At 40.5% G+C, this 20484-nt stretch overlaps 1 protein-coding gene and 1 long non-coding RNA gene across 5 annotated transcripts in view; one reads left to right on the forward strand and one right to left on the reverse strand.

Annotated features, from left to right (window-relative positions):
• Positions 1 to 3522, forward strand: part of LOC140193903 (uncharacterized) — a 54117-nt gene extending 50595 nt beyond the window's left edge. Inside the window, exon 3 of the long non-coding RNA XR_011884986.1 lies at positions 2869 to 3522. This is a non-coding gene — a long non-coding RNA (uncharacterized lncRNA). The remainder of the gene's footprint in view (positions 1 to 2868) is intronic.
• lyst (lysosomal trafficking regulator) overlaps positions 1 to 20484 on the reverse strand; it is a 291632-nt gene that overhangs the window by 10622 nt on the left and 260526 nt on the right. For all 4 annotated transcript variants that reach the window (XM_072251045.1, XM_072251047.1, XM_072251049.1 and 1 more), the window contains 9 exons: positions 19679 to 19819; positions 15560 to 15777; positions 13317 to 13547; positions 12606 to 12795; positions 9710 to 9846; positions 7366 to 7464; positions 6524 to 6663; positions 5845 to 5942; positions 774 to 930 (listed from right to left, as the gene is read on the reverse strand). In XM_072251045.1, the coding sequence (XP_072107146.1) occupies positions 774 to 930; positions 5845 to 5942; positions 6524 to 6663; positions 7366 to 7464; positions 9710 to 9846; positions 12606 to 12795; positions 13317 to 13547; positions 15560 to 15777; positions 19679 to 19819 (1411 nt within the window). The remainder of the gene's footprint in view (positions 1 to 773; positions 931 to 5844; positions 5943 to 6523; positions 6664 to 7365; positions 7465 to 9709; positions 9847 to 12605; positions 12796 to 13316; positions 13548 to 15559; positions 15778 to 19678; positions 19820 to 20484) is intronic.

Here is a 20484-nt window from a genome sequence, read left to right on the forward strand (position 1 = left end):
AAGTCCTATATAGTTGATTCCCCTATTCTGAGAATCTCTCTCTTGCTTTTTAAAGATTAGCTTTATTTGTCACATGTTCATTGCAACGTAGTGAAATGCGACATTTGTGTCAATGACCAACACAGTCCAAGGATTGTGCTCGGGGCAGCTCGCAAGTGTTGCCATGCTTGTGGCACCAACAAAGCATGTCCGCAACTTGCTAACCCGTAGGTCTTTGGAACGTGGGAGGAGATTAGAGCACTTGGAGGAAGTCCATAATGTCATGGGGAGAATGTACAAACTCCTTACAGATAGAGGTGGGAATTGAACCCTAATCGCTGGTGCTGTAAAATATTATGCTAACTGCTATGCCACCAGTTAGAAATAGCCTATCAGGATTGACTCTGCTAGTAGTTCACTGAATTATTTGTGTTAATAAAATCATCCTTCATTCTCTTAAACTCCAGTGAGTATGGGGCAAACATCAAATCTCCTCAAGAAATTACCCCTTAATTTCAGAATTAGTCTATGCTACACCACTTTGAAAGTATATCCTTTACAATGGAAACTTCAAAAGTGTTCATACTAAAGCCTCAGCAAAACTTACCTACATTTTTACTTCAACCCTCTATTACAAATATTCTTTATTTTAATACAATTAATTACAAATAAATGAAGTGACAGTACTTTCAATCTTTAACAGAGGTTTCATTGCATATTTGTGCCTAATTTCCTGGTAGAGATGATGAGCATTATAAACAACTGTAACTCAATTATAGTGATATATTACTGACCTTACTATGCCATTTTCTAGCCCTCCGGCAATCACATTGACAGATACACCTTCAGGCTGATTGGAAAAAGCTACAGAGCAAATTATCTCTCGACAGTGCACATGGCCGCTGAGATCTCCATTTACTGTCCACAGTCTCAGATCACTGCCACCACCAACTAAGGAACAAAAAAAATACACAATTAAAGTCATTCTTCCAGATAATCCATATTATAGTGGATAAACTGCTTGTCTTTAACACATACTGTAAGAGCTAAGTGGGGACTGGGAGAAAATAGCCAGGAAGTTCTGTTGTGTGGAGCCATAATTCCCTAAACACTAGATCAGTGGTCCCCCACCACCGAGCCGCGGACCAGTACCGGGCCGCAAAGCATGTGCTACCGGGCCGTGAGGAAACGATACGAGTCAGCTGCACCTTTCCTCATTCTCTGTCACGCACTGTTGAACTTGAACATAGGGTTGCCAACTGTCCTGTATTTGCCGGGACATCCCGTATATTGGGCTAAATTTGTTTGTCCCATATGGGACCGCCTTTGCCCCGTATTTCCCCCACTAAGGTAGAGCATTCCTACGAAACCTTTCGTGCCGAAATGGTGTAAAGTGAAGAAGCAATTACCATTAATTTATATGGAAAAAAATTTTGAGCGTTCCCAGACCCAAAAAATAACCTACCAAATCATACCAAATAACACATAAAACCTAAAATAATTCTAACATATAGTAAAAGCATTAATATGATAAATACACAACCTATATAAAGTAGAAATAATGTATGTACAGTGTAGTTGGGAAGATTAAGCCAAAACCGATTTATGGGGGGAAAAAAAAATCGGCACGTATGCACATGCCCACGTCACATATGCGAACGTCACGCATGCGCACACAAGCCCACGCAAGGCTTCATGGTCATGGTAGTCTACTCAGGATAAACACAAGTGTCTCGTCAACACACACAAAAAATGCTGGTGAACGCAGCGGGCCAGGCAGCATCTATAGGAAGAGGTAGTCAACATTTCGGCCCAGGACCCTTTGTCAGGATTTGACTGCTACTTTTGTCCCTTATTTGGGAGTGAGAAAGTTGGCAACCCTAACTGTAAAAGACATGTTGAGGTGAGTTTAACCCTACTTGCACCCCCTCCCCCCGGTCGGCTGGTCCGCAAGAATATTGTCAATATTAAACCGGTCCGCGGTGCAAAAAAGGTTGGGGACCCCTGCACTAGATCTTATCGTCCAAAGGTCACCAAATTACAGATTCTAAATGTGTTATGAGACAGGAGGATATGCTGCAACATTCAAAGATTACTCAAAGATGCCACTAGCTTAAACTTCCCTTGCTCAGATGTGCCCTGTGAATGGAGCAGTCTACTCGTACAGAAGGTCTTCATGATGGCTGTTTATTGGAACACAAAGGGGATCAGTCTGACCAAGTCTTGGGTCCTGGAGACTGGCAGATGGATCTACCCAGTAGTCCCAGCACTCCAACTTGCTGTGAACCTCCTTAAAGGCTCCACCACTAAATGCTGAACTTGACACATCACTACACCTTCCTTCCTGAGCTGATCAAGATTTCTAAACTACAGAGTGAAGCTCCAGCATTTCCCCAACTTCATCATCACATCCCTTCCATTCATGATTTCAGTCTTTGTGTTCCTAACTAGCACCTTGCCAGCTGGAGGAGGAAAACCTTTGAGAATGTTTAGTTGTGCAAGAACTAATCCACTGCACAGGATGCTTACAATATTACAGGTTTATGCGCTGTCCATCTCTAACAATTACTAGTTTCAAGTACCTTTCCTGACATGGAATAATTTCTAAACTGGTGTTTCAATCAGCTTGCACTCCTTCCCCCACTCCATCTTCTTATTCTGGCTTCTGCCTCATCCTTTTCATTCTCGATGAAGGGTCTCAGCCTGAAATGTTGACTGTTTACTCCCTTCTATAGATGCTGCCTGATCTATCAAGTTTCTCCAGCATTTTGTACTTGTTGCTCATGAGTTAAGTTAATGTTTCTTCCCCAGTTTTATTAAACTACACTTTAGTTCTTCCAAATTTTTAAGAATAATTTATTTATTTTCTTTCTATCTTAATTTTCACAGCAAGGAGGAGAATATGGTGGCGCAACACAGCGCGCGCGGTCTCTCCGGTGAATGATATCTGTTATGTGTCAAGTAGGGTACCGTGCACAATTCTGATTTGATGGAGACAGACGTGAGAGTACGGAGGAACATCTGGAAAACTTCTGAAATGCCCGCTTCGCTGCCGCTGCAACTGCATGGTAACCGGAATCTCCGGAGCAGAAGGCCCTGAATCCTTGGCTTTGCTTGTTTCGGCGGCTGGGGCTAGGTTGAAGGCGCTCGGCAGGGGATGGCACTCGGGAGGCTGTATCGGAGGGGCTGGTCGGAGGCTCGAAGTTTTCAGATGGATGGACTCAGTGTCGGCTGTGGTCGGCTGCTTCCAAGGCATCGGCAGTTGTCGGTGCCTTGGAGGTTTATGGCAGGGAGTTTCTCCCTTTTGCTGCCTGCTATCGGGGACTCTGGAGTCAATCAGGACTTGAGACTTTTTCTTTACTGTGCCCATGGTCTGTTCTTTATCAAATTATAGTATTGTTTTGCACTGCTGTAACTAACCATATGTTATAATTATATGGTTCTGTCAGTGTTAGTCTTTGGTTTGTCCTGTTTTCAGTGATATCACTCTGGAGGAACATTGTATCATTTCTAAATGCATGTATGCATTTCTAAATGACAATAAAAGAGGACTGAGTGTTCTCATAATCTGAAAGTTTCAGGTAATCTATCCTAATGTGCCATCCCAAAGTTATGACTTCACTAATTTTGGCCTAGACATGCTTGTTGTATCAGCTTGCAAGTCACTGGGGTAAAAAAAAGGTTGTGGGATAAGGGATCAAATGCAGGGTTGTATCTGAATGATGTCTACAACCTCTGGGAAATTAAGCATTGGGACTGATAGTAACCTGGAAGGCCATGTAACAATCCCATCAAAAACAGTAAAGCAAACAGCTAAAGATCCAGAGCCATAGCCAAAGTGCAGGAGGAACTCAGCAGGTCAGGTAGCATGTACAGTTTAAGTCAGAAGTTTACACACACTTAGGTTGAAGTCATTAAAACTCATTGTTTAACCACTCCACAGATTTCATATTAGCAAACTATAGTTTTGACAAGACGTTGAGGACATCTACTCTGTGTATGACACAAGTAATTCTTCCAACAATTGTTTACAGACAGATTATTTCACTTTTAATTGACTATATCACAATTCCAGTGGGTCAGAAGTTTACAAACAAAATCAAAAGAAATCAGCCAAGATCTCAGGAAAAAAAAATGTGGACCTCCACGAGTCTGGTTCATCCTTGGGAGCAATTTCCAAATGCCTGAAGGTACCACGTTCATCTGTACAAACAATAGTACGCAAGTATAAACACCATGAGACCACGCAGCCGTCATACGGCTCAGGAAGGAGATGCATTCTGTCTCCTAGAGATGAACGTACTTTGCAGCGAAAAATGCAAATCAATCCCAGAAAAACAGCAAAGGACCTTGTGAAGATGCCGGAGGAAACAGGTAGACAAGTATCTATATCCACAGTAAAACGAGTCCTATATCAACATAACCTGAAAGGCTGCTCAGCAAGGAAGAAGCCACTGCTCCAAAACCGCCATAAAAAAAAAGCCAGACTACAGTTTGCAAGTGCACATAGGGACAAAGACCTCACTTTTTGGAGAAATGTCCTCTGGTCCGATGAAACAAAAAATGAACTGTTTGGCCATAATGACCATCATTCTGTTTGGAGGAAAAAGGGTGAGGCTTGCAAGCCGAAGAACACCATCCCAACCGTGAAGCATGGGGGTGGCAGCATCATGTTGTGGGGGTGCTTTGCTGCAGGAGAGACTGGTGCACTTCACAAAATAGATGGCATCGTGAGGAAAAATATGTGGATATAGTGAAGCAACATCTCAAGACATCAGCCAGGAAGTTAAAGCTTGGTCACAAATGGGTCTTCCAAATGGACAATGACCCCAAGCATACCTCCAAAGTTGTGACAAAATTGCTTAAGAACAACAAAGTCAAGATATTGGAGTGGCCATCACAAAGCCCTGACCTCAATCCGATAGAAAATTGGTGGGCAGAACTGAAAAAGCGTGTGCGAGCAAGGAGGCCTACAAACCTGACTCAGTTATACCAGTTCAGTCTGGAGGAATGGAACAAAATTCCAGCAACTTATTGTGAGAAGCTTGTGGAAGGCAACCCAAAACATTCGACCTAAGTTAAACAATTTAAAGGCAATGCTACCAAATACTAACAAAGTGTATGTAAACTTCTAACCCACTGGGAAAGTGATGAAAGAAATAAAAGCTGAAATAAATCATTCTCTCTACTATTATTCTGACATTTCACATTCTTAAAATAAAGTAGTGATCCTAACTGACCTAAGACAGGGAACGTTTTCTAGGATTAAATGTCAGGAATTGTGAAAAACTGAGTTTAAATGTATTTGGCTAAGGTGTATGTAAACTTCTGACTTCAACTGCATGCAGGGGGCATGAACAGTCGATGTTTTGGTCCAAAACCTTTCATCAGGACTGGAAAGGACGGGAGCAGAAGCCAGAATATGGTGGGGGAATGGGAAGGAGTACAAGGAGGCAGATGATGGGTGTGACCAGATGAGGTGGGTGGATGGGGAAAGGGGAATGAAGGAAGAAGCTGGGAGGTGATGTGAAAAAGATAAAGAGCTGAAGAAGGAGGAAGCAGATAGGCGAGGAGAATGAACTATGGAAGAAAGGGAAAGAGGAGGGGCACCAGAGGGAGGTGACGGGCAGGTGAGGAGAGGGGTAAGAGAGGAACCAATGTACATGTGTCAGGTCAGAGGCTCCCCAGATGGAATATGAGGTGTTAACTCTCCAACCTGAGAGTGACCTCATCGTGGCAGTAGAGGAGGCCATAGAAAGACATGTTAGAATGGGAATGTGAAGCAGAATTAAAATGGGTATTCACTAGGAAATCCCACTTCTAGTGATAGATGGAGAAAATGTGATAAAGATCCATTGTGTTTACCTGAATCACAAACAGTTGCAGTGTCACCAGTTGTCTCACTAGTAGAAACCGCTGTCACTGGACTTTTATGTCCTGTTAAACTCTGAACATAACACAGCCTGTAAGGCAAAGTAAAGAGAGATGTGAGCAATCAGGATCTGTAATTAACTATGACACAAATTTAAAACTTTGAAGTTTGAAGATTAGCAATCATGCAATGTAAAATGTAACCTGTCCCTGGATGTCAAACAAATATTTACAAATTGGGTGAAATGTCAGAGTCCATTACATAACATTACAGCACCTGGTCACATCATTTAGGCTAGGACAGTGAAAATGAGGAACATGCATGTGAAGATTGCAGTAGGAGAACAAGAGGAAGGATGAAAAATTAAGAATCAAGTCACACATTAAATGGTGGAATAGGCCCTCTTTGCTCATCCCTCACGGAGCACTCTCGCCACTTCCTTCCTTTCCCTACACCTGTCCCTACTCTGCAGTTTGTGGATGCATGGGATCTGCCTTCTGAGACAACCTTGAACTAGACACGCCCAGTGAAGATACCTTGTAAAGCATAATTGGACGAATTCACTGGAGCATTTTCTTTATCATTTACTCATGAACATATTGCATTAAGTAATTTATGATCACATAACCTGTTATTATTAGACAGCCTTGTACAAATAAATATTCTTTTAACCTGTTCAGATCCCATATAATGCAGGTTCCATCCTTGCTGACACTGATCAGAATGCTGTATGGTTTGCAAACACACAAGCTGATTACTTCTGCAGTATGGCCATACAAGTAGACTTTAGATTCCACCTCAATTTCTGAAGACTGAAAAAAATTGAAATACAATAAGCGTCAGTACCTTATCCATTATTTGAACATGCACTCTGACCATCACCCAAATGCAAAATCACACATTATCAATGAGGGACTTGCTTCGGAAAGATACAGGTCATCTCAGAATCCCCCCAAACTAGATTTACAGCAACTGATTTGAAGTGTAATTATTGTAAGAAAAGGAAATACGGCAGTTTATTTATACATGCCAATATAGTAGTTATTTGTTTAGTTTTGTTAACTAAGGAATAAAGGTTTATGGCCACCTGAGATGGGAGATTTAGTGTAATATCTGCATCAGATGGCAACAAATTTGATAGGGGTTAAGTCTCTCAGCATTATGGTGTCAACATATTTTTATCCACAAGTCACCACTTCCACAATGGAATTCAAGCCCACAATTTTCAGACTGCCAGATTATTGGGGTTTAAGTTTCATTCCAGAGTGTTCAAAGCTGCAGTTGCTTGGTTGCTCAATGTATTAAAGCCATAGAGTCATAAAGCACAGAAAGAAGCCCTAAGTCCATCATGTCCTTCTGACTATCTAATATCCATCTGTATTAACCAGTTAGCTGATATAGAATAGTGATAATACAGTCTACAAATTAAACTAACATTTATTTATAAATGCAGTATGACAATGCTTAGATCTAGGGCTGGAGGCTACAGCACACATGACACCTTTTACACATACCATCTTGCTGGTAAATCTGCTTGAGTACGCAGTAACTACTCCACATTTACTGCCAGTAAATAGTTGGCAGCTCTCAGGTACCCACGCACAACTTGTAACCTGTAAAGAAGTCCAAGGCAATTTACAACCAGATTCAAAATAAGACTAATGCTTAAATCAGCAGCCATGGCATCATTCTTAGGATATAGAATAACACACAAAATGATGGAGGAGCTCAGCAGGTCAGGCAGCATCTATGGAGAAGAATAACAAGCTGACACTGCAAGCTGAAACTCTTCATCAGTCCAGGATCTCAGCCCGAAACATCGACGCTTTATTCTTCTCCACAGATGCTGCCTGACCTGTCGAATTCCTCCAGCACTTTCCGTGTGTTACTCTGGATTTCCAACATCTGAAGAACCTCTTGTATTTAGTTCTCAGAATATATTTCGTTTTTGAAATACATATTTAAATCATAATTTTGTTGAAACCACAAAACAGCTATATTTAATATTTCATCAAATCATTCAGCACAATTACAACCTATCACTTAAACACTTCTGTACGACTCAGTAAGCAGAAGTAGTCAAAAGGATATACTTAAATTATAATCAGCTCGAAGAGGCTCACTAGGCTGATTTCTTGAACAAAGGAAAATTTGAGCAGATGAAACCCATGACATTTGGAACTCAACTATGAGAAGTGATCTTACTGAACTTTATGTTCTGAGGAGACAAACAAACACAGCAAGAATGTTTCATCTTGTGGGGAAACTTAGAATGGAAAGATGTTGTTTCAGAAAAGGGGGGGGGGGTCATTAATGACAGACATGAGGAAGCAGTTCTTCTCTTGCAAAGTTGTGAATCTTTAGAAATCTCTATCACAAGCAGCTGTGGAGGGTGTGACAATAAATATACAATGGATTCCTGTTAATTGGGCCATCAGTTAGTCGAGGCAGCACTTATTTGGGACAACAAAAACTAATCGAGAAAATGGCTGGGATTCCCTTTGTTTATTTGGGACAATAAGCCCCTTAGTTGGGACAGGAGACTGTTGCTAAACAGTTTCTAACTAGCGTCACTTGCATGTGCTTATGTGGCCTTTGGACAATGCAACATGCTCAGAGGAAAGAGTTTTTAAATAACGTCAGTTGCGTGTGTATGTGTGTTCAAAAAGGAGTGACTTTTGTCACTGATAGTTGGTGAGAAAGAGAAGCTGTTTCACTACTTCAACAAATTAGAAACAACAAAGAATTTTTAGGTAATGACAATTATTTTGAATGCAACATTAAAAATGAAGATTTGGAGGATGCAATCATCTGCACTAACACAAGATTAAAGAAACATCAACTGCTTACTCATTTCCATAGATACCGCCTGGCCTGCTGAATTCCTCCACCATTTTGCGTGTGTTGCTATTATCTACACTGGATGTCAGCACTGATTTTGTTCATTTATAGTAAAAAAAAACATGGCACTGTACACTGGATGAATTCCTCCAGCAATAACTATTAGGAACTAATATACAGTTTTATAGTACTGTGCTAGTATTGGTAGTATTCAAATTTGTTCTGTATTTCATTTAAATACATTATTAGTTACACAGTTGAATGATAATTTGTCTTCGTTATACCTTTTTAATTATTTCCATGAAACTTTGGCTAAATGGGCAGCCACTTAATTGGGCCAAAATGTACTGGTCCAATTAACTGGAATCCACTATATTTAAGTTCAATATAGTCAGATTTTTGCTTTATTGTGAAATCAGCATCTATGGAGAACAGGCACAAAAGTGGAGCTAAAGTCATGATCAGATTAGCCAGAACTAAATGCTGTAGCAGACTTGAGGTTCTACAATATGTGGCCTAATACTTCTCCAAATTCTATAAAAAGTAATATTTTAGTGAATCTCCTGCACATCTATTCCAAGGCCTTTAAGTTCTTACTAAACTGTGGTGCATAAATCTGACCACAGTATCATAGCCAAAGCCTAGAAAGTGATTTTTAATATTTAGCATAGATTGCTTAATCACATGTGTGCATGCTTTTAAGGAGCAGCAAGTAGAGGAGAAAGAGATTGAACAAAGAGAAGTAATTGGTGTTGATGTCTTAACTATAGATTGACTACAACTAGGCATACATTTATTTTAGAAAATGCATCTTCCCCGTCGAAGAACTTTACTTAAACAAATGGTGAAAAACCTTCAGTTAAGGAAATCACTTTGTGACTTGTTAATCTTTGATTAATTTTGTTATACAGTTGATTCAAAGGTAAAAATGAGTAAAGAAAAATACTGCAAATCTTGCAATTGAAAATAAATCTGTAGTAAGAAATTGAGGTCTCTGTTGAGAACCAGATTGCATACCTGGTGCAAAGGAGAGCACTGAATGAAGTTGATTGGGGGCTCACTTTGTTTGCTTTTCAGTCTTAGTATGTTATCAGCGTAACCCCAACTCAAAATGGCTGACCACTGGATATCTGTATTGTGCATGCTTCGAACACCTAAAGTTTAGATGGAAATAAATAAGCATCAATCGAAGGGTACAACAGCCAGGAAAATTAGCAGACTGAAACTCTTTTCTTTAGATCTAGTACACTGAGTGATGGTGCAATGAGACTTTTTAAACCAATGAAGCCCTTTGATCGAATGAGAACTTGTTTCATCACTTGATGATGTAAAAATACACTCTCTGTAGAGAAGAATCCCTCAAGTGTCACTATACCAATAGTGAAGATAAACCTCAAGAATAACTGTTCCAGTACAATTATATTGAGCATCTATTCAGCAGTGTGGAAAAATGTCAAGATAAAAGTGATTCCATTGACCAATTGCGGCATCAAGGAGTCCCAGTGAAACTGAAATCAAGAGGAAAACTCCCACAGGCTGGAGTCATGAAAACCAATCACAGTAAAATAGCCATTTGTTAAAGTGTTCTGTGGATGTTGACCATCCTCTAGTGATTTTATAACTGCCTTCCTCTTGTCATAAGGCCAGAAGTAGAGTCGGTGGAACATACACCAGTCCTCACTGGGGGGTCAGCAGTGGAAAGGGTGAAGAGTTTCAAGTTCCTGGGTGTCAATATCGATCCTGAGCCCAGCATAATGATGCAATGATGAAAGCAGCAAACCTGCAGCTATATTTCGTTAAGAGTTTGAGGAGATTTGGTACGTCTAGCAAATTTCTACAGATGCACCACGTAGAGCTTTCTAACTAGTTACAGGACCGTGTGGAACGGAGGGGCCACTGCATAGGATCGGAAAAAGCTGCAGAAGGTTGCACACTTAGCCAGCTCCATCATGAGCACTAGTCTCCTCAACATTGAGGACATCTTCAAAAGGTGATGCCTCAAAAAGGTGGCATCCATCATTAAGGACCACCATCACCCAGGACAAACCCCTTTCTCATTACTACCATCAAGGAGGAGGTACAGAAGGCTGAAGACATACACTCAATGTTTTAGGAACAGCTTCTTCTCCTCCATCATCATATTTCTGAACAGACAATGAACCTATGAAGACTATCTCACTACTTTTATTCCCTTTTTGCACTACTTAATTAATTAAATTTTTAATATATATTTCTTATTACAATATATAGTGTTTTTATGTTTTGTACTGGAATGCTGCCACAAAACAAATTTCACGACATATGTCAGTGATTATAAACCTGGTTCTGAATGCTGATGATTGAGAAAATTCTAATAGAAATGAGCATTGTACAATAAATCCTATTCCCACAAACACAAGATCTAGATAATTTTTAGGCACAGGCTGTCCCACATTCTGAGCAATGAGAGGATCCAACAACCCACACTACAATTTGACTGTTGTTAATATCCAGACATGTAACCAGACAATACACATGACTAAAATGGCTATAAGAGTAAGCTGAAGGCTTGCTTTTAGGTTTTACTTTCGGCAAGATCTGTAAGTCAAAACCAAGAGCAAATTTTCTTTAAAAATTGCAGATGCTGGAAATCTGAACTAAAAAGAGAAAATGCTAGAAAATACTGAACACATCAGACCACATCTTCAGAGAGACACAAAGACTTAGATGAAATATCATTGTTCCGAAACAATAACTGTGCTTTTGTCTCCATGGATGCTGCTTGACCTCCTGAGTATTTGCAGCACTTTTGACCTTTACTCTCCACTTGTTTGGATAAGTGTTGTCCCAAAAGCTCTCAGGAAGTTCAATCCCATCTAGAACAGAGCAATCTGCTTGACTGGCATCTCATCCACTACTGTTGCACTGTATTCCATCCACAGAATGCAAGGCAGTTACATCATCCTGATTATCAATTGTCAATTATCAATTATTAATTATCAATCAGCATCCTTTCTAGCTGCTGATAATTATTCCTAGATTTCCTTACCTAATAATCCTATAGAAGTACCTACAGTAGCATTGTAGTAGTTCATCCCCATCTTCTCACCCAGGGAAGAGATGATAGTGATACTCACATGCCATAAAGGTAAAGAAATTAAATCAATAGTGGTCATTTTGGAGAGAAACCTAGAAGACAACACGCGGATGAAAATAATAGGAGAGTGTGTTGATGGGGTAAGGCGGCAGCATAACTTTGGGGGTGTGGTAATGCAACAATTAGCATAAAGCTATTACAGTGCCAACAACCTGGGCTCAATTCCCACCATTCTCTGTAAGTAGTTTGTACATCCTCCGCATGACCATGTAGGTTTCCTCCGGATGCTCCGGTTTCTGCCCACATTCTAAAGATGTTCGGGTTGGGAGGTTAATTGGTCACATGGATGTAATTGGGTGGTGTGAACTCATTGAGCCGGTGCCGCCTGTTACCGTGCTGTCTCTCTAAATAAATAAAATATCAGCTCAGACCACTTGAGTCCAGTGGCCTCCTGCTGATAATCAAAGTTCAAAATAAAGTTATTATCAAATTACATACGAGCCACCATATAGAACGATGAGATTTGTTTTCTTGCAGGCATACTCAAAAAATCCAATAACCATGATAGAGTCAATGAAAGACCATATCCAAACAGTGTGCAAAAGACAACAAGCTGTCCAAATACAAAAAAAAAGGAATAATAAATAAATAAGCAATAAATATTGAGAACACGAGATGAAGAGTTCTTGAAAGTGAGTCCATACTTTGTGGGAACAGTTCAGTGATGGGGCAAATGAAGTTGAGTGAAGTTATACCCTCTGGTTCAATAGCCTGATGTTCGAGGGTTAATTGTTCTATCAGCTCTGAGAAACGTTCTGAAGGATGAAAAAAACATACCTTGTTCTTTGCTGTACGTCATCATTAGGCAGAACTTTTTCGACAGACCACAGATAGCTCTGGTGGGCAATGCTAGTAGTGATCCAAATTGCTCTCCATGGAACTGACTGAAGCAAATTACAGGATCTGGTGCACTGGGAGAACCCACGTACTCACCCCACTTCAGTCCTTTAATCCATGACAAGGGACTCTGATTATATGATATTAAAGGAAAAAAAATGATCATTGCAACTCCAAAATATTTTTGACCAAGCAGAATTTTTACACACGACTAGAAGGTGCAAAGTAATTACCAGGCTCACAAACTGATTTCATTGATGATTAAATAGACAATTAAAATTTCACAAGCTTTGAAAGAAAGACAAACTCAGGTTCAAAGCATTCAAGATCTTTGATAATGTACTGATTTACAATCCAAGATTCTACACTATTGTGAATAAATTTAAATAGTTAATTTGGAAAGTCAATTAAGTGACACTTCTAAGAATTAAACACCAATTGCAGATGTCTTATTTTTACAAATCAACTGTAATTCTGATAAGTCACCCAAAATTACTTATGAGCACACAAAGAACATTCAATATTGATAAACAAGATAAGCAGTGGCCATCAGGCCCTCTTCAAAGAGATTCTAAACTGGCTGGGAAATTAACTTCCTCTAAATTTGTAAACTGCTGAACCACTTATACCAGATAATGACTGTATAAATACCGGATAGATGACTTCTTTGATATGCTCTCTGCTCTCTCTGAAAGCAAACTGCACAAGGAGACCCATAGCTGCAGGCAGCTCCCCCTCCATTGACAGTCTTGGCCCGTGTTTGCTCGGATGAGTGGCTGTGAAGATCTGCCGAGGTGTCTGACCATAGGTTTTGATCATAGTCTCCAGGGCTCGTCTTTGCACAGGATCTTCAACAGCAGACACGTCCATGCCGAAATAAGTCTATCAACAAAATATGGAGCAAGTTTATGATAAAACTGATTTAACATGTTTCCTTTTTCTCAATTAGACAAACAAGGGAACCATTTGGCCCAGTGTATCTAGGCGACCCCTCAGTACAACTCAATACCCTACCTACTTCCCTGCAATTTATTCTCTCAACATACTCATTAACACCTCTCTGATTTTGCCACCAACTCCCTCCACTGAGAGGCAATTTATGGAAGCCAATTAACATAACAGCCCGAGTGTCTTTGGAATGTCTCAGGAAACAGCATCGTGGAAAACCATGGTCTCCACACTGAGAGAACTTGGGATCGGATTGGATCGGACCTGGATTACTAGAACTGTTAGACAACTGCACTGCCCATAGTGCCACCGGGTGGCATTTTGTATTAACATATTTGCCTCTCAGTCTATCGATACATTAGTTTACTATTGTCACATGTACTGAGTTGCAAGGAAAAACTTGTTTTGCATGCTGTCTATTTCATTACAACAGCGTACTCAGCTGGTACGAGTTAAAACAATATCAGAATGCAGGATAACGTGCTACAGAGAGATTGCTGTGCAGGTAGATAATAATGTGCAAGACCATAATGAGGTAGATTACAAGGTCATGTCCATTTTATTATACCAGGAGACAGTTCAATAGTCTTAAAACAGTAGAATGGCAGCTGTCCTCGAGCATGGTGTTATGTGCTTTTGTATCTTTTGTCCCATTAAGGGAAGAGGAGAAAAAATAGCTTTAAAATGTAATGGGTCAGAATATAAATGGAAATTCCACTGAGAGGCAAACAACAAAAATAAACATTCATGGCTATAACAACATAAAATCCTTCATGGGTACTTCTGCTCATGGCATGCCTTAGGAAGATTCAGCATTTTTCCTAAGGTGTTGAACATTCAGGGCTACTAGTCACCTTCAATTACCAATAGAAGCTGGATAGAAATAACCAGATAAATATTGCAAAACCTGACCCTATCCAAACAAAATCCCACATAGAAAATCAACACAAAGTATTTTTAGAACACCTCTTCTAAAGGAGGTCTTTGAAACAAATTTTTGTTCTTGTATTGAGGACCAATGTTAAGGAATTGCTTGGAGGCAGTAGCGGAAGAGCAAAGAAAGGAAATAGACCACAGTAGAGGTTCCAAACCTTTATTATGCTATGGACCTTTACCATTAACTGAGGGGTCCATAGACCCCAGATTGGGACCCCTACCGTAAAGAGAAATTTAAAAAAATCAAAGTAAGTTTCTTTTTTTCCCCCCACAGAGAGTTCCCCTTCAACAGTTGGATTTAATTAATCTTCTTCAATATTACCAGATTTATAGAACTGTTTTAAGCAGTTGTGGATTGCAATAAGGTGATCACACAACAGTTTTTAACATCAGCCAAGATGTCACCCATAAATTAAGGTGCCAAACAATTGTTGAAATAACAGCAAAATCAAATTATGAACTCTATTTTGTTCTGAAGCAAACAGTACAACAGACCATTTCATCAATTTGGCTTGAACAATTTAAAAAGATATCCAATTAATTCAATTTCTTCTCTCCTTCTCTTTATTACCACACATGCTTTTCAGCACAAATAAAACTATTCATTTTTAAAAACTGAAAGCTATGAAACTATGAATACAAATAAGCTCTTGAACCTTGTGAGCAATTATCCCTAATGTTCTTAGTAATTCTACGGTAATTGTATTTTTGAGAGCTTGGTTAGAATAACAGAGAACACAGAGTTTATACTTCCCTGAGCAGGGGATGATGGCGTCTCCCCATCTCCCCCAACCAAACACACATTTTCAATGAATCATTTCTATTTTATATGGATTTTTAAAAAACTCAGATGATAAGTGATCTTAGTGCCATGCTCCACAAAACGTACACCACAGAATAATTTTCTGCACAGTAAAATTGCTAGGTCATGGAGAGAATTACTCACAGAAAGATTTGTCCACTTTACACCTGATGGCTGAATATGAGAACTGAGCAAGATGGAGACTTACCGCAGGGTGAAAGACATTGATAGCATAAACAGCAGCTCTCCCCTTTTGCTTGTTCCCAAACACCAGATCAATCCAATTGCAAATAGTTTGTGAAACATGATCTGACTCCAAGGCTTGGCGATGAATCAGGATGAAGAGTCTGGGATCATTGCGAGCCCAAGGTGGAAGATTTACATGATTCACTCTATCTCCATTCTGCCGCATTCCAAAGTCAAAGCCTACAAGTAGAAATGTTTCAAGTTTATACTGGCATAAGGAATTAATACTATTTCTTGATCACTGTTAAAACACAAACTGGGTAATTAATTAACTTTGACACATAATCTTGTATTCATATTGCAACTTTACCATCAGAAAATTTTCAAAGCAATTCATCAGAGTGTAATGAAACATTTGACATGGAGCAGGAAGACATTAGGATAAATGAGATGAAGAACCTGGTTTAAAGTTCACCTTCAAAGAAGGAAGTGGATACATTAAGATAGAATTTAGGAATGAAGGGCTTAGGTTGCTTGTAAACTTATTAGACTTATGGACAGAATTAACTTTTGCTTTATTACATATATTAGGCATTCTGCACTGCAGATCATCTAAAGTGATAAATTTACGATACAGGACAGAAGCTGATTATATCTTAGAATTATTGCATGATTAAGAGACTCAAAAATGAGAGCTTAGTTGGAATAATGGGGAAGCAGGAGCAAGCAGGTAAGACAACAACAACCCAAGCTATTCACAAAAAAGACAACGGCACCAGTGCCAACACTCACTCACTGTAAATGACATTACATCTGTATGGCTGAGTTAAAATCCCAGGCAGAAAAATTGAATTGACTTTTACTACTTACATCCTTCATATACATGAGGATTAAAAATCTTTATGTTACGCTTCTAAATGTGCAATGTGCAACTTACAATAATTTGTAATAAATAGTAAGTACAGCAGGACAGTCAATATAACATAGAAATACAACTGCATCAGCATGAATTAATCAGTCTGTTGGCCCTGGCTTTTATGCTGTGGTAGCATTTCCCAGATGGTAGCAGCTGGAACAGCTTGTGGTTGGGGTGACTCGGGTCCCCAATGAGCTTTAACCAACCTCGCAAAGTATTTGCTCATTATTGAAGTGAGTGCGACAGGATGCCAGTCGTTCAGACATGTTACCTTGGTCCTTTTAGGTACAGGAACAATGGTGGATGTTTTGAAGCAGGAGGGCACTCTACACTAAGCGAGGGAGAGATTAAAAATGTCTATAAACACACCTGCCAGTTGTGCCACACACACTGAGTACCTGCCCTGGGATGTAGTCTGGTTCCGTAGCCTTGCGACTGTCCACTCGTTGGAAATACCTGTGAACTTCAGCCTCAGAGATGACCAAGGTGCAGGCCACTTCGGCGGCTTTCCTCAGGGGCTCAGTGTTGGCAACATCAAACCGAGCATAAAAAAGATTCAGCTCGTCTGGGAGAGAGGCAGCCATGTTGGAAACACCACTGCATTTAGCTTTGAAGTCTGCAATGGCGTGCAGATCTTCCCATGTGCTGCGGGAGATTGTTGGTGGACAGCTGTGTCTGGACCCCCTACAGCTCGCCTACCGATGCAACCAACCGACCGATGACGCAATAGCCACAGCTCTACACACTGTCCTTACACATCTGGAGAAGAAGGATGCTTATGTGAGAATGCTGTTCTTGGACTAAAGTTCAGCATTCAATATCATAATTCCCTCCAGGCTCGACAAAAAGCTCAGAGACCTTGGCCTTCACCCTGCCTTGTGTAGCTGGGTCTTGGACTTCCTGTCAGATTGTTGACAGGTGGTAAGAATGGGCTCCTTCACTTCTGACCCTCAACGCAGGTTGGTGAACAGCTGTGTCTGCATTGTTGTTTCACTGCCTTGATGACTTTGCGCAGATCATAGCTGCATTTCTTGAGTTCCTGTTGGTCATCAACAACGTAAGCTCTTGTGTCGTGTGAAAAGTACTTCTCGCATGGAACTGTTGATCCAGGGTTTCTGGTTTGGATAGACCCTGACCAATTTCTAAGGGACAACGTCCTTGATGCGCTTCTGGATGAAACTCGTGACCCGTTCCGTGAACTCGGAGACATCTTCACCATGAAAGACATTTCAGTTGATGTTTTCAAAGCAGTCCTGTAGCACGGAGGCCGATTGGTTGGACCTGCAGTGGACAGTTTTAACTACGGCCGCCTCTTGTTTCAGCTTCTGCCTATACCTGGGCAGCAGCAAGATGGAGGAGTGATCTGACTTTCCAAACGGCAGACAGAGCAGCACTTTGTAAGCACTGTGAAATGGAGAGTAGCAGTGGTCGAGTATGCTATCTTCCCTTGCGCTCACCTGGATGTGTTACAAAACACTGGAGAAACCTTAGACAATGACACTCTATTAAAAGTCAGCAGCGATGATGAAGGCAGGCTCTGGTTGTGCAGTCTCCAGAGTGTTGATGGTTTCGTACAGTTCCTTTAGAGCCAGGTCAGTATCAGCCTGCAGTGGAATGTACACAGCTGTGATAATAACAGCCGTGAACTCCCTAGGCAGCCAGAAAGGTCTGCACAGCCGCACCAGGTACTCCAAATCCAGGAAACAAAAGGATTTGAGGGCATGCACAATCCAGGGGTCACACCAAGCATTACTGACCATGAAGTATACCCCACCTCCTTTGACCTGTCCGCCCAGAACAGGGAGAACCCAGAGGGCTCAATGCCATGATCCTGTATCTCCTCCATGAAGCACAAAAAATTATATTTCTTTGTTTCCCATTCTCAGTTCACACAGCTTGTTGTCCAGGGACTGAATATTAGCCAAGCGTATGCTAGGGAGTGGCCGCCGATTAGCATGCCATCTCAACCTCAACAGGAAGCTGGCCCTTCACCCTCGCCTCTGATGCCACTTCCAAGGTACTGGCGGTGTAGCAGATCACAGATCATGCAAGCAGGGGTTCCCAGTGTGAAAATGTGGCACGTAGTGAGTAAATGCCCTCTTCCCGATGTTCATAAGTCAGCCTATCATATCTGATGGGATTATCATTCTTGAACAAGAAATGCGAAGGAAATCACAGAAATTAGCAGTATACTGTGGAAGGTGAGCAATAGTTAAACAGAAAGACCAGAGCAGGATGGCCAAAAGTAATGTGGACACATTGCTAAAACTGGGAGGAACCTCCTTCACTCAGAGGGGAGTGAGCATGTGGAATGAGCCTCCAGTGGAGGTGGAGGATGCAGGTTCGATTTCAACATTAGAGAAATTTGGGTGAGTACATGGATGGGAGGGGTACGGAGGGCTACGGTCTGTGTACAGACCAGTGGAACTGGACAGAAGATAAGTTTGGCATGAACTAAATGGGCTGAAGGGCTTGTTTCAGTACTGTAGTGCTATATATATATCTCTCTCTCTCTCTCTCCCTCCCCCCCCCCTCTCCCTCTCTCGGGAAACAGTACATAAACTTCCTTGTAGTTTGGATTTAAAACACAAGCCAAGTTCAAATTTTCATTTATAAAATCAAAATTAGGAGTCATGCCAGTGTGAATACAAAGGAGAAGGCACAGTTTGATGGGAATTGATAAATGAGGAAATGAGGCATCAGGCTTCACCTACGATAGGAGTGGGTAAAATTACTATCATCTCATTTTGTTAAATACTGTTAAAGTACATGGATTGACCTTACACTTGCTAACAATAGCTAGTAGGCAATAATTGTGATCAGCACAGTAGTGTAGCAGTTAGCGTAAAATGTTTACAGCGCCAGCAATCAACGATCGGGGTTCAATTCCCACCACTGTCTGTACAGAATTTGTACATTCTCCCCTTCACCGCGTAAGTTTCCTCCGGGTGCTCCAGTCTCCTTCCACATTCCAAAGGCTTATGGGTAAGTCGTAGACATGCTATGTTGCCACAAGACACTTGTGGGCTGCCCCAGCACATTCTTGAACTGTGTTGGTCATTGATGCAAATAATGCATTCCACTGTATTTGACAAATAAAGCTGACCTTTATTATCCATGTTGGTTAATAATAACTACTGTTAATTGTTAACTAAGCATGGACAAAAAGTAAACAATAAATTCATAAACAGTAAACAGACTGAAATATTTATTTATAGTGCCCACCTTCTCTATTGACCAAAAACTCTGGAAGATAAAAGAATTCTGGAATGAGCTCCTTCACATCAGTCATTGATTCATAAGAGGATAAGCGCCAGGTAGTATTCATAGAGTGAAATGTTCGATCTGGGATATCGAAACTTTGATCTAGGCATAGGGAATAGAATTCCAAGTTAAATTCACAACAGAGACATATTCTATCAATGTATCATTAAAAATCTGTTTCCTGGGGGCCCACACAACACTGGAGACAATACTGCCCAACTTGTCGATGGTATCTCTAAAAAAAAACTAATTAGTTTTTATTAATTAGTCCCATGTTTTTACTAATTAGTGTAAATGCTTCACTTTCTGCAAGTTAGTATTAAACTTGCTTCCATCATCGTTTAGAATCAGTATACTCCATACGGTTAACAATTTGCTGCTTCATACCACAGGCTTAATGTCAACCAGTTACCGTCAAAGTAATGTGCAAATATCTTGAACTTAAGAGATTCTGCAGATGCTGGAAATCTAGAAATACACAACATACACAAAATGCTGGAAGAACTCAGCAGGTCAGGCAGCATCTATGGAGGAGAAAAAACAGTCAATGTTTTGGGAAGAGATCTTTCATCAGACTTGGTTGACTGTTTTTCCCTTGCATAGATGCTACCTGACCTACTAAGTTCCTCCAGCATTTTGTACATGCACATATCCTGTTAAAGTTACACCATTTAGTTAGTGTCACCTCTTCTTGTTGTTTTCCAAATATAAATTAACAAATTCTAGCAAAGGTATCCTTTGAAGAGCCAATATTAACCTTGTACGAT

The sequence above is a fragment of the Mobula birostris genome, chromosome 2 (genome assembly GCF_030028105.1).
Source record: "Mobula birostris isolate sMobBir1 chromosome 2, sMobBir1.hap1, whole genome shotgun sequence".
Lineage (NCBI taxonomy): Eukaryota > Metazoa > Chordata > Chondrichthyes > Myliobatiformes > Myliobatidae > Mobula > Mobula birostris.